The sequence below is a fragment of the Phocoena phocoena genome, chromosome 17 (assembly GCF_963924675.1).
Source record: "Phocoena phocoena chromosome 17, mPhoPho1.1, whole genome shotgun sequence".
NCBI classification, from domain to species: Eukaryota; Metazoa; Chordata; class Mammalia; order Artiodactyla; family Phocoenidae; genus Phocoena; species Phocoena phocoena.
This window is the reverse complement of record NC_089235.1, coordinates 62,187,675-62,202,609: the sequence shown is the minus strand read 5'-3', so window position 1 is coordinate 62,202,609 and position 14,935 is coordinate 62,187,675. Positions and strand designations below refer to the sequence as shown.

Here is a 14,935-nt window from a genome sequence, read left to right as displayed (position 1 = left end):
AGGGATGAGACCTGAGACGTGAGCCTGGTCTTCTGTGTAGACACTGCCATGGAAGGCAAAGTGGGACACTTTTCACTGTCCTGGATCAGCTCTTGCCAGTCAGAGGTGCTGAAAGGAAGCTTCTGACCAGATGGGCAATTTCTACCACCCAGACCAAGCAGGTTGGTCACTGCCCAGGTCACCAGATCCTTCCCCAGGACAGGCTCTTGTACGGTCACCCTTGCTGCGCACCCCCTTCCCCCCAGCCGAGCTCCACACAACCAGACACGCTGCCCTGAAGTTCAAGAGCAGCAGCGATGTGACAGGTTGGTGTTAACAATCCTCCAGGACTGGGTTATACCAGCGGTCCCTGACTTTCTTGGTGCCAGGGACTGGTTTCGTGGAAGACAATTTTTCCCTGGACCGGGGCAGGGGTGTTAACACTAGCGATGGGGAGCGGCGGGGAGCGGCAGATGAAGCTTCGCGTACTCACCCGCCGCTCACCTCCTGCCGTGTGGCTCGGTTCCTAAGAGGCCACGGACCAGTACCGGTCTGCGGCCCGGGGGTTGGGGACCCCTGGGTTATACAAAGGGCTTTTTATATAAGTTATTCTATAACAGATACATATGGTAAATATACGAAATAATTCATTCAGTGTTTTCTATAACAAAGTAATGGATTTAAATGAACATACACAAGTAGATTACATGGAAGAGCATGTTATTCCCTGTCATTTTCATTTAACCAATAGCACAATTCAAAAATATCTCAATACAGTCATTCTAATACTGAATTTCATCAAAAGCAGGTTTTTAGAACAGGGCTATATTTTAAGATTTCATTTCAGTGATAAATGTTGTGTTAGATAATTTAAACAGATTTTTTTTCCCCAGATGGATTTCCCAGCATTTTTAGTATGCTAATGTGCTTTTTGTAGATTTCCAAGAGGGGAATAAACTGTGCAGCAGTTGAAAACTGTTTTGATCACAGAACCTCAGGACAGGATGTTTTGCTGGACCAGAGAGCTGTATAATACAATTTTGGAAACGCTGTTCTACTGAATGCTGTACTGCCCTATAACATATGAAAACCATTGTACAACCCCCTGAGAAACTAAGAATATAAACCGTATGAAGTGTTAGCTTCTGAAATTGACAAAAGTGTATCAGGTTACCCATCTATCAGGGTATGTACATTCAGAAGTTAATTAACAAATCAACTGACAATGTCTAGAACAGTTATGCATGTTAATCAATAAAGATGGACTAGAATCAATGAAAGACACCTGGCTAAGCAAAACAACGTCTTTAGCTGCAATGTAAACCCATTGTTTTCCCCAAAGGAAGTATGCTTCAAGCCCCAAGCGAGTGAGTGCACGCTCAGAACCAAAGCACGCTGCCAGAAATAATTTATACTGAGGTACTTTACTGTGGGAATAAAATATAAAACTCTTCCCACAGCCAAGAGTTCCATTAGAAAATGAAAAATTCAGCCTCAGCGCAGATACAAATGCTCCTGGCCAACTTTCCTGCTCTGGGTTTCTTTGGGGCTGTGCCCACTGCAATACTGAGGATGTAGGAAGGGCCTCTAATACAGATGGACTTAGCCAACGAGGCTTCTGTAACCTACCCAGAGCACAAGACACAGGAAGCCTGTGCCTCCCTGCGTGAAGGAGGTGTTCAAATCAGGGGACAGAGTCAATCCTGAATCCTACCAGCATCGGTTACCTGGACTGGCCATAATCTCTGCTCTGTGCTCCCTTGAGCTGGTCTCGGCTGCCCACCTCTCTTTTCTAGTAGGTAAACCATTGCCAGAAGGTAAGTGCTGGAAACCAGAGCTGTGGAGATCCAAATCATGCCATTGCTTCACTGGTTTACTGCTCTAGGAAAAGGACTGAGGGGATAGGGTGAAAGTATTGAAGAAATAAAGGGGGGAATAATCTGTGGCTTTCAAGTCTCCTGCATCCTCCCATGGTCCAAGATAATCAAGAGATAAATACCCTCTGTGAAATATTTTACAGATGACAGAACAAAACTGTGCTAGATAAAGGTGTTTTGAAGCAGAAAACCAGTGCTCTCAATATCCTCTTATACCATATTTCTTTACAAATAAAAACAATGTGTATATATATACTTATATATGTATGTATATATATATATATATATATATATATATACACACACACATACATAGAAGTCTGGAAGAATATAAATCAAAATGTTAACAGTGATACACTTCAATGTATGTCAATTATACTTCAAAAGAGCTGCTTAAAAATGTAAAGAGTGGTTATCTCTAAGCTAGGAAAGATTATAGGCAGTTATGATTTTTTTCTCCCTGTGTGTATTTTCCAAATTTTCTTGACTCTATATTCATTACTTTAATACTAAAAATGTGTAAAAATTATTTTCAAAAATCTTACACAATTCACTCAGTTTCTTGATGTTTTTGTAGTTCTTTGTACTTTATCAAGTGTTTCGACATATTTAATCCATAAAACAGCAGAAAGAAATATGATTATCATTTCAGAGAGGAGGAAACAGGCTCTGAGATGTTACAGAACTTGTTCAAAGAGCTAGTAAGTAGTAAAAACCAATAAAAGAATCCAGATCTCCTCTTCCAAACTCCACAAATTTTGTTCTCTTTTTCTCACTATTTACTGTTTCTTGTGTCTTGGCTGCCTTAACGCCACAAGTATATACTTTGAACAAAAGCAGTAGAATTACTGTATAAGATTTAAGCAAAAAGAAACTTTTTTTCAAATTCAGTATTGGTTCAGGAGAGAAATGTAAAATACCGAGGGAGGTTTGGAAACCAAGAAGGCAATAGTCCAAGCGATAGAAAAACTTATCCTTTTAGTTGCTACCTCATACGCTCTTGGCTTCATTTCACCCCCATTCAGAAAGCGAAAAGGAAATAACAAAGATGGGACCAAAACACGCAGGGAGAGAAAGTACAGATGGCACCAAACAATGAAATAAAGCGTGAAGTATTTAGACACTGCTGTACTGGAGGTACCTTCATTCCTGCAGCGGCTGCTGGGCCACTGGGATCCACGGCCTGGATGTGGCATGGCTTACTGCCTCGCACCACAAAGCCCCAGCCTACCGCGTCACCAACAATCTAGAGAGGAAAACCACAATTAGCCATCAGCAGATGGTCCCTGGCAGTGTGCCCGCCCTTCCAAGACAGAGAAAAGCCAAGACGAAAGGCATGCCATGAGATATACCTCTTCTCCACTTCATCTCTACCCTGTCAGGGGAACGGGACTCTTCTATCACAAACACAGGCTTATATCTCTGTGCGGAAAACATGGTCAAGAAACACCTGTTTGGCAGAAAGAAGCTTCTTCTGTGAGGTCACTACTCAGTCAATAACTGGCAGATGGCCTCTTTCTTAGGCTGCCGCAGCTGAACATCAGACTCAAATGGGAAGTCTGAAGATCTTAAAAATATGGTTGAAATTTCCCTCCAGATCCAATTTCTCTTCCCCTGCATCCAAAGGATTCTTTCCTGATGATCTTGATACGTCACTGAACTTTTTTTTTTATTGGAGTATATTTGCTTTACAATCATTGAAGTTTAAAGTAACCATTTAAATTACTAATGGGGGAAACCATGAAGAGTCTTGGCTCTCTTGAAACCCGATTTTCTGTACCAAGAAAAGACAGTGAAAAAGTACATAAAGTTCACTTTGGTCCAGTTCACTTCCAGTTGACCAGTTCACTCTGGTCCATAAGTTGTTTGAAACTGGAGGGTGACTTTCCTTATAGAATCATAATTAGAATTGCCAGTTACATTCTCTGGGCAGCTCCCAGACATGTCTCTAATACATACCCCAACTGAAATAGAGACGACAGCCATTCACAGTCAATTACTAGCAATGCTGGCATTGATATTTAAAACCAAAAAGAAATACAGCTAAAAAATACAATCCAATGTCTCTTGAATGCTGGAGACTGAGGAAAAGTAGGGAAGCAACTGAAATTTTTGTGACCATTCTGAAAAAGACTTTTAGGGCAGGTTTTAGTGTCGATGAACTCTTATTAGTTTTTGCTTGTCTGAGAAGTTCTTTATCAGGTACTTCATTGGCTTTAGGGTTTGCTGCTCTTAGTTCATTATACCTAATTGCACTTTCAAATGTCCAGTTTACCTTTTCCCTGATACAGACATATTAACAGTGCTTTTTTCATATTGACTGGCTAGGACTGGACCCATCCTGTTTTAATTCCTTAATGCTCAGAACGTGAAGTAGTCCTCGACAAATGTTCCTAGCACAAATGAGCGTGGAAAGCTTTTTCCCCACCCTGGGGTATTAAAACAAAAATTAGAAGACTACAGGAAAGATGACAAGTATTTTAAAGAAGACGTCAATGTAGATGTGAGGAGACAAAGAGACAGAGTCAAGTCGACAGGAAGTGGGTGAGGTGATGTCAAGCAGAGAACGTGGATTCTGTTTGAAGAAGACCAGTGGGGGACTTCCCTAGTGGTCCAGCAGTTTAGACGCCGTACTTCCACTGCAGGAGGCATGGGTCCGATCCCCGGTCAGGGAAGTTCCATATGCCTCAGGGTGCGGCCAAAAAAAAAGAAAAGAAAAGAATACCAGTGGGACCATAGGAGTAGAAGGAAGGCTGAAGGACCTCCAAGAAAGAGCAGGTGGTCAGGAGGTGCTCACAGTTATGCAGTGCGCCCAAATCAGGTGCTTGTATAACTCAAGGCACGATAACATTGTCAAAAACGTCATTCCTTATGGTAGAACAATCTATGCCATAGTTTTCTCTCTCTATCTTAAGACTTCCCTCATGTCTTAAATAATTTTTAGAATTAACTATAATGCAGAAGGGATCATTAGCATTATTTGTTCTACCATCTGCCTTTGAATCTGTCATTATATTAGAATAAGTACATAATGGAAATCTTTTTTTTAAGGACACATCAAAAGGAATTTTAAATGCTGTATTAATAATGAATTATATCAAGTCCTAATACATTTTAGTGCCTAAAGGTCAAGAAAGTCTACTATTATAATCATGCTCAAAACAAAAGGGAAATTGGGAGAAGCTTTTCAGTTCCGTCCCTAAGCTACATATGGACACACTGCCATGTTGACACGGCCCAGACAAACGAGCAGCATGGGAGAAAAACCAAATGATGAGCCTACCGTGAATGTCTTCCTCGCATACGGAGCCCCGGGAGTCAGGAGTTCCTCAGAAGTGACGGGTCTTTTTAACACTGTAAGACAGACACAGTGTCAAGGTACAGACCCTTCTGAGCCCTCTGTTGTTTCATTCAGCAGATGTTTACTGAATGCCTCATGTGTGACATCAGTGACCAAAAGTGGCAAAGATCCCTGCCTCCCAGTTTATATTCTAGCTGCACAGAGGCAGAAAATATTAGCAAACATAAATAACCCTAAACCTAACTTACAGAGCTACAGAAAGCAGAGACGGGAGCAGGGGGAGGGGAAGCAAGAGTGCCAGGGGTGGGGTAAGGAGTGGCTTGACATTTTTCTATAAAGGAAAAGACCACATTTTCTAGTTCCTGAATTTCTTTCTCTTAGACCTTGATGTGCATTCAACATGTCAAAATTACGAGAAATCCTTAAAGATGTTAAAAAAAAAAAGAGAGAGAGAGAAATCCTGACTCTGGCCATCTGATAACCGTTTCCACCCCATACAAACCCCTCCCGCATCATACCATACACACCCCATTCACCAAAGCCTCACGGATTTCCTTATTAATACCCCAGATTGCGGGTATGCACTGCCTTTTGCCTTGAATCGTAACACTGGGGAACTCTTCTGCATAATTAACGTGCTAGGTACTATGTTAGGTGCTTTAAAGATATTCTATTATTTAATCATCACAAGAACTAATGGGTTCATTTCATCCTTATCCCTATTCTATTCGGGAGGAAACAGAAGCTGAGAAGAGTTAAATAGCTTGCGTCCAAGGCCTCAGAGTCAACGGGAAGCAGAATTAAGATTTAAACTCGGGCTGCCCGAGTGGTTGAGAGTGCCTGCCGAGGCAAAGAGAAGGTGTCCATGGTTGAGGATTCTGACCTTTTTATTCCCTGTCACTCAACTGCCTCCAGGCCCCTACCCACACAATCCCCTCTGGGGTTTATGAACGTGGATGTAGGAATCACACTGTACTTGTGGTATTTGACAATATCGACCATTTATTTTTATTACACTTTTTCCCTATTTTTATTGAGATATAATTGACATATAACATTATATTAGTTTCAGGTTACAACATAATGGTGCACATATTATGACTACAAACTTTTCTTTTTCTTGAAATGAGAGCTTTTAAGATCTACTCTCTTAGCAATCAAATATACAACCCAGTATCATTAACCATAGTCACCTTGCTGTACATTACATTCCCCAGGACTTACCTATAAACTGAAAATTTGTACCTTTTGACCCCTTTCACCCATCTGGTCCACCCAACCACCAATCCCCGCCCACCGACCAACCCCCCTCTGCCAATCACCAATTTGTTCTCTGTATATATGAGTTTTTTGTTAGATTCCACATACAAGTGAGATCATATAACATTTGTTGTTCTTTGCCTGACTTACTTCACTTAGCACAATGCCCTCAAGGTTCATTCATTTTGTTGCAAATGGCAGGATTTCCTTCATTTTTATGGCTGAATAATACTCGGTTGTGTACGTGTGTATATGTATGTGTGTGTGTGTGTGTGTGTGTGTGTGATATTTCCTTTATCCATTCATCCATTGATGGGCACTTAGGTTGTTTCCATGTCTTGGCTATTATAAATAATGCTGCAATAAACATGGGGGTACAGAGAGCTTTTCAAATTAGTGTTTTCATTTCCTTTCGATAAATACTCAGAAGTGAAATTGCTGGATCACATGGTAGTTCTACTTTTAATTCTTTTTTAAGGAACCTCCATACTGTTTCCCATAGTGGCTACACCAATTTACATTCCCGTCAACGGTGCAAGAGGGTTCCCTTTTCTCCACACCCTCTCCAGCATTTGTTATATGTGTTCTTTTTGATGATAGCCATTCTGACAGGGATGAGGTAATATCTCATTGTGGTTTTGAATCACACTATATTGTAATATTTGGCAACAATACTGATCACTTAATACACTTTCTCTCATGTTAAAAAATGTAGAAACTTTGAAGCCTAGGGAATTATTTCTAGCTTACTCTTTTCATATCCTTGGCAACTTATTTACTCATCACAATGATACTGATTATGTTACTTTCTGTAGCACTTTCTTTATCTGAATTAGGGCATTTATATACAGTGTTAAAAAATATATCCTGATGGATATCTAATGATTAATTTTAAATGCCTTACTGTGAAGCCTGCTTACCTGCTTGAGAGAAAAAAAATCACAGATGAGCTCCCTGCATCTTGGGAACACTCTTAGAGTAAAAGAGAAGCTTGTCAGAATACAGGTAAGACGTAGGACTTATGAACCACAATGAAGACCTGACAGCTTTGGTCCTTAGAGACCCAAAAAAAGGCAACCTGACCTTTCTTTTATGCCTGCATATCAGTAATATTTTTCCTTTGAGTCAAGGGCGTAAGGAGAAAGAGGAAACAATGCAAACCTACCTCAGGGAAGATGAATGTGTAATTTAAGCAACTAACACTTTGTTCCTTCTTCTACTCTGGTAAACGATCAAAAACATGTAAAATGGCTTGAGCACAATTAACCCTTTCCTGAAATTGAACGCTTCTGATTCTCACTTAGAGGTATCAGATTTCTACCAGGGCTGCAAACATGCTACTTCAAACAAAATAGTTCTTCTCATTCTACCTTATCAGCAGTGCTCTATTAATTGAAAAACCTGGTAATATATGGGTGCTGGAAGATTTTCCAGCCAGAGACAGTGTGGAAGCAAGTTTCTTCATTCACTTGCAGGTTACAACTTTATTCTTAGAGCTAACCCTCCAAAAGACAGCAAAAAAAGAAGAAAAAAAGAAAAAAAAAGTTAGATGAAGAAAAATACCTAGACAACAGCATTAGATGACTGTTTTCTCTTAAAGCCCTTTAACAACATCTATTTGTCCTTATTCTCATGAGTGCATTTTTTTTTTTCCTCAAAGAGATGATGTGCTCACTGAGGGATGGGGTCATGACCTCTCATCTTTGTATCCCCAACATCTGGTAATAAGGAAACGGCATGAACAAAGGAACAAAGTGCCTTTCCTGAAGGTGATACACGGAACTGAGGGTGGACAGGGCACTAAACAAATGGAGTGGAAGGTGTTTTCAAGGCCATGGTTATCACGATGGACCAGGCAAGCTAATCCTGGAAAGGAGGTGGGTGAGCACAGTGAGAAGGTGGTAGTATTGATGGGTTACAGGTTCCTGTGGGGCTTGAAGAACAGATTAGATCTAAGTACAAGTTCATTAACAATCTTTGTGCCTAGGTTTTTTTTCTGGAATGTAAAAGCCATGGAGGTTGATGAGTAGAGTTTGAAACCCCAAGGCACCAAGAGTCCACTGCAGGGGTGGCTAGGTTTGCAGAGATCCAAGCTTCTTCCTTAGGGGTGCGGAGACCCAACAGATCTTTGCATCAGTTGCAGTCTGGGGCAGCGCTATCTCCCCTGCTGTTTGCTGCTCAAACCTTCCTTCAGGACTGAGTGTTTCCTCCCAGGGCTGGGACTGCTAACAGCAGACAGCCGTCAGACAGCCAGTGTTCTCAACTGTCCTTGGAACTCTCTCTCCAAAGACAGCCGCTTTCCCCAGGTCACGCCTTCCTCCCAGGGGCAGCCAACATCCAATGACTGATCAAGGTGAGGGTATAAAAGCCTGGCCACCTCACCCCGAATCGGGACAACTCTCAAAGACCATCCCAACTCCAGAGCTCCACCTGGGGCGAGCCGCAGCCTTCACAGGGACTGTACTGCAGCCCAGTTCTCCCTCGGCCCAAACCCACGTCCTTCCCTTGCATCCAAGGGGTGCTGTCCCCCAAGAGCACAATGTAACAAGATACTCCCACGCTGTCTCCCTCTGCCTGAGAATCCGCTTCCCGGGGAGCCCCGCCTGCACGCAGGCCCAGGTCCCCCACAGTCACGGTCAGAGACGGGGCCGCTTGTCAGCCACTCACCAGACTTGGGGTTGCAGAGCACAGGGGGGCTGCCGCTGGCGGGGGGGCTGCCGCTGAAGTAGCCGCTGCCGCCGCAGCTGCTCATGCTGCTCCTCCGCATGGCAGACACGATCTTGACCTCCTTGCTGGGGCTGACTGTGGGCCGGGAACACACAGAGTCACCGACGGTGATGGTCTCGGCTCCCCAGAGCACGCACGCCGGCTTTCAGCTGCCAGGTACAGTGAGGCAGGTCACGTGTGCCGGAATAAAGCACTCTGGCCTTGGCGTCGGAAAAGCAAGGGTTTGAGTGGCAGCTCTGCCCCTGACGAAGAGCACAGCCTGGGGCCATTCCCTCCGGTTTTCTAAACGTACAGTTTCCCCAACTGTAAAGTGGGCAGAATGCCATCTCATGGGACTGGTGCAAGGAGTGGATTATGTATTTAGAAGTACTCAGTTACGTAAAATATTATTTTAAGAACTACCGAGTCCACGCTAAGCATCCCTGAGAGGATGTAAATTAAGTGCTGGCGAGACGCTTAATGAGTTAACAGTGATGATAAGTGCCTCCTGGTTGAAGATTAAATCTTTAATCACCCAGAGCCACAGAAGGAGATTAAAACACAGAGCACAACTTCAGGCTTTGAAGGTGTATGTGAGGCAGCAGCTTCAGTGATATGATCTCGTTTTCTCCACTATGGAGTTGGCTGGCTCTCAACGAGGGAAAGACAGCAAGGCATATGATCCAATGAAAGAAACCATGGAGATTGCTCTGCTCAGTGCCCGGCACATGGGAAGCACAAAATCAAGGCTGGCTTTTATGGTGACCACGGTTACTGTATCCTTATCATCATCATCACTTGTTCACGTCTACGGGGCCCACTGAAAAACAGGCAAACCTCAGTACCAGCGAAGACGTGAACAGTTCCTCTGCAACTGCAGGAGACGGCAGCCTTAGGGACACACAGCTGGTGCGCATCTAAGCACAGGCCTAGGCTCCTGACCCTTGGCTAGTGTTTACTTTCCTGGAGTGGCTATTGGCTCCTTCTCTGCTCCATCCCAGCTGTGTCTGAGGAACCTGGGATGTAGAAGGTTGGGTAGGAGCCAGTATAATATAAGCACTGGGATAAGACAGAACTGGTGCAAGACCCAGCCCTGTCCATCACTTTCTAGCTGTGTGACCTTGGGTAAGCCACTCAACTTCTCTATGCCTCAGTTTCTTCACCTGTAAAATGGAGACAAGAAAAGTCTTTCCTCGAAGAGTAATAGTGAGAATTAAGTGAGAAAATGTATGCAACTAAGCTTGGATCTGTGCCAAGGGCACAGAAAGTTCTCAATACATCTAGTTGTAAGTGTTCTCACGGTCCGCTCCTATTCATAACCAAGACACATTTTCATTTTGCTCTGGGTTTTGGGTGAAGCCCATAACTTCCAAACCTTAGGCCAATCCGTTTCTCAAGTCAATGTCAAGTTTTCAGAGGAGTTGAAGATATCCTGTTAAGCACCTCACCCACTTACACAGAATGACACATCAAGTTAACCTTTTCTGGGTGAATGGGATTATTTTATATTTTATTTAAATGGGGTTATCTTTGCGAACATCAGTCATCATTTCTGTCCAGGTTAATTGTCAACATGGGACAGTCTGACCTAACATATAATGTCCCAGGCTGTGCTTTCTGAGCACCCGTGTCTACCTTTCACAGTTTTAACTTGTTCTGTGTGATGGATTGATAATCAGTTGCCTTTTAGTTGTATATGCCCTAAGAAGACTTCATTCATCCTTAAAATATATAGCTTCTCAATGCTGTGACTTAGAAAACTGGATAACTAACGATACGTAAGGATTGTTTGTAAATGAAAGTAAATAAGGAAGGAGTGAGAGCTTGAGTGGCCTTCTCTAATTCAAATACATAGTGTTATAGAAACAGACTTCTTAGCATGTATGTTGGCTGCACAGAACGATCTGGTTGTATGTGTGTATGGTTTCTTTTGGGGGGAGTAATAAATAACTAAATAAAATTGTGGTTATAAATAAATACAAATTTGCTGGAGAACAGAATTTCACAAAGGTGAGTTACAACTATGCTATTTCTCAAAAGACAGGTATATATGATCAAACAAACAAGGGAACTGACATACCTGACATAAAACTGGTAGATTTCCGATTGTCATGGCTCTGCTTCCTCAGGCAGAAGGGGCTGTCATGAGTTTCCTGGGAGGAGGGGGATTTTTCATTGAGCAGCTCCATCAGTCTTCGCCTCCGCCGGAAGTTCATTCTGAACTGGTAGAGAAGATTGCTGTCCACAAACGGGTGCTTGTTGGACACTGGGGAGAAGAAACAGTAGATGAGGGCTGCCTGGCCACTAAGCACTGTAGCCAGGAGACTCCAGCCAACAGGAGGAAAAGTCTTGAGAAAGGGTTTAGTTCTACAGATGTCCCAGGAGCTTGCAGTCCACACAGGGTCCCAGATTCTTTCCACATGTCATGCATTTAAAAAATCTGCTAACCAATTCCTCTGGGGGAACTCTGCCTGATCTCACCCCAATCTAAGCTATACTCCTCCTGGTATTGTGCAGGCTCCTACTTTACCTCCATCTGAGCACTTGTCACACACGCTCTCATTGTCCCTCAACTTCTCTGTCTTTCCCACTAACCTCTAGGCTCTTTGGGGCAGTGATCATGGCTTCACTTAGTCATGTGTCCACTGGGCCCAGCACACTGCTTGTCCCAGAGCAGCACGGCCATTCATTTTTAAACTTTTTATCTTGTGATAATTATAGACTCATGGAGAGTTGCAAAATAATATAGAGACCACATAGTATATGATTCCATTCATATGAAATATCCAGAACAAGGAAATGTACAGACACAGAGTAGACTGGGTGGTTGCCAGGGGATGGAGGGGATCTAGGGGTTGGGGATGTTAACTAAAGTGTGAGATTCCTTTTTGAGGTGATAAAAATGGTCTAAAATTGACTGTGGTGATGCTTGCATATATCTGTGAATATACTAAAAACCAATGAATGGTATGCTTTAATATGAGTGAACGGTATAGTACGTGAACTATATCTCACCAAAGCTGCTGAAAAAATCAACAGCAACAAGAAATAGTAGAGTCCCCGTGTACTCTTCACCCAGATTCCCCCAATGGTTTCATCTTACAGAAATAACTAAAGTACAGTATCAGACAAAGACATTGACATTAGTACAATCTATAGACTTTATTCAGATTTCACCAGTTTTTACATGCACTCATTTGTGTGTGTGTGTGTGTGTGTGTGTGTGTGTGTGTGTGTATTTTTAGGCAATTTTATCACATGTACTGATCTCTGTAACCACCATACTCAAAGCACAGGACTGTTCCATCATGACAAAGGGACTCCCTCATGCTAACCCCTGATAGCCTCCCACCCCAAATCCTTAATGTCTGGCAACCATTAGTATGTTCTCCACCTCTGCAATGTCACCATTTAGAGAATTTTATAGAAATGGAATTAAACATTATGTAGCTGTTTAAGATTGATGCTAAATGAATGAATGGCTATCCAGATAAAGGCTGGTTACTTCCCAAGGAAAATCTACACTTTTGAGCACCTAATCACTCCAGGCCATCAACTCAAAATCAATAATAACACTAGCTAACCTTCATACAGCATTTTCTATGAATTCAGCATTATTTTAAATGCTTTATTTGTATTAATTCCTTTAATTTTAACAACAGCCTGGGGTATAGTTACTGTTACTTTCTTCCTTATTTTTTGATGAAGAAACTGAAGCCCAGAGATAGGAGTAAGACCCAAAGAAGACACAGTAAATGGCAGAGGTAGAAATATAACTACAGTATCTGACTCCAGAGTTCAAGTTCCAAATTATTACTCTCAACCGCCTCTCTGAAAAACAATTCCTGCGCTTCTTTAGGTTCTCATAAAGAACTGAAGTAATGTTACATAAAACTGCTAATGTATGGCTACCAGGCTAAATTTACATCCAATTCTACATTACCATTTATATCTCGGGGATCTATTGTGATCTATTCGCAAGTTTATATTTTGAGTTCTAATCGTGGAGTTGTGAAACAAGCAAGACATCAAGCTCCAAAAGCCATGTTCCTAGGTCATTTTGTCTCTGGGAAGTAACCAGGAACCCTGCAAACTGGCCAGCGTCATGCTGAAGTTCCAACCCCCCAAAACTGAAAACAATTGAATAGATTTTACAAAAATATATATATAATAAGCACGTGAGAAGCTCAACCTCATTAGTTAATATGGAAATGCAAATTAAAATCACAATGAGATGCCACTTCACACCCACTAGAATCACTAAAATAAAAAGAATGACAGCATCAAATGTCGGTGAGGATATGGAGCAACCAGAACTCTCATTTTGCAGGCAGGAATATAAATGGTAAAACCAGGTTGGAGAATAGTCTGACAGATCTTATAAAGTTATACACATATCTACCCTATGTCCCCACAATTCTTAGGGATCCACCCAAAACAAATGAAAACATATATCGCCCAAAATGTTCATCGCAGCCTTATTCATAATAGCCAAAAACTGGGGACAACCTGTCCATCAACAGGAGAATGGATAAGTAAATTGTAGATACAATGAAACACTACTTGACAATAAAAAGGAATGAGCTGCTGACACATAAAACAATGTGGATTAATATCAAAAGCATTAAGTTGAGTGAGAAAAGCCAGACACAAAAAACATACACTGAGTGACTTAATTTACATGAGGTTCAAGAATAGAGGAAATTCACATATAATGATAGAAATCAGAAAGGGGAAGGGGAGAGGATTGACTGGAAAGGAGTAGGAGGAAACTTTCTGGGGTGATGAAAATGTTCTATATCTTGTTTTTACATGAATATATACATTGTTAAAATGCACCAGACTAAACATTTAAGATATGTATATTTCATTGTAGGTTAAGTATATGTATGTTAATAAAAAGGAAACAAACAACAACAACAACAAATCTTATAAATGGACTGGGAGACTAGGAACAAGAGTCTTCACAGGGACTTCTCTGGTGGTCCAGTGGTAAAGAATCCGCCTTCCAATGCAGGGGGCACGGGTTCGATCCCTGGCCAGGGAACTAAGATCCCACATACCGCAGGCAACTAAGTCCGTGTGCCACAGATACAGAGCCCACGTGCCCTGGAGCCCACGGGCCACAACTAGAAAGAAGGCCATGCACCTCAACGAAGACCCCGCATGCCGCAACTAAGACCCGACATAGACAAAAATAATAAATTAATTAAAAACAAAAACAAAAACAAAAAATAGAGCTTAACACTGTAAACCCACATTGCCAATATAAGATGCTACATAATGTTAATGCCCAAATAATCATTTGGCTATTAACCACTGGGCATACGGTCAGTTTCAGAAAGGAGTGGTCCTATTATAGTATAATTCACCCACTTAATGTGCATAGTTCTATATATATTCTAGTCTATAATATATTCCCAGAGTTGTGCATCCCATCATCACAATCAATTTTAAAACATGTCCATCACCCCCAAAAGAAACCCAACACTCCTTAGCTATCACTTCCGATCTGCCCATAACCCCTAGGCAACCCCTAGGCAAGCACTAATCAACTTTCTGTCTCTGTAGATTTGTCTATGTTGGGCATTTCATATAAATAGAGTCATATAAGATATGGTCCATTGTGACTTGCTTCTTTCATTTGGCATAATGTTTACAAGGTTTATCCATGTAATGCCATGTATCGGTACTTCACTACTTTTTACTGCCAAATAATATTCCATTGTATGGACATACTATATTTTGTTTATCCATGCATCAGTTGATGGACACTTGAGTTGTTTTCACTTCCTGGTTATAATGAATAATG

General features: G+C 41.9%; 1 protein-coding gene across 2 annotated transcripts in view; it reads right to left on the bottom strand.

Moving 5' to 3' along the window:
* Nucleotides 1-14,935, bottom strand: part of DEPTOR (DEP domain containing MTOR interacting protein) — a 138,529-nt gene that overhangs the window by 34,309 nt on the left and 89,285 nt on the right. For both annotated transcript variants that reach the window (XM_065895399.1, XM_065895400.1), the window contains 4 exons: nt 11,204-11,389; nt 9,085-9,219; nt 5,140-5,210; nt 2,998-3,102 (listed from right to left, as the gene is read on the bottom strand). In XM_065895399.1, coding sequence (XP_065751471.1) covers nt 2,998-3,102; nt 5,140-5,210; nt 9,085-9,219; nt 11,204-11,389 — 497 coding nt within the window. The remainder of the gene's footprint in view (nt 1-2,997; nt 3,103-5,139; nt 5,211-9,084; nt 9,220-11,203; nt 11,390-14,935) is intronic.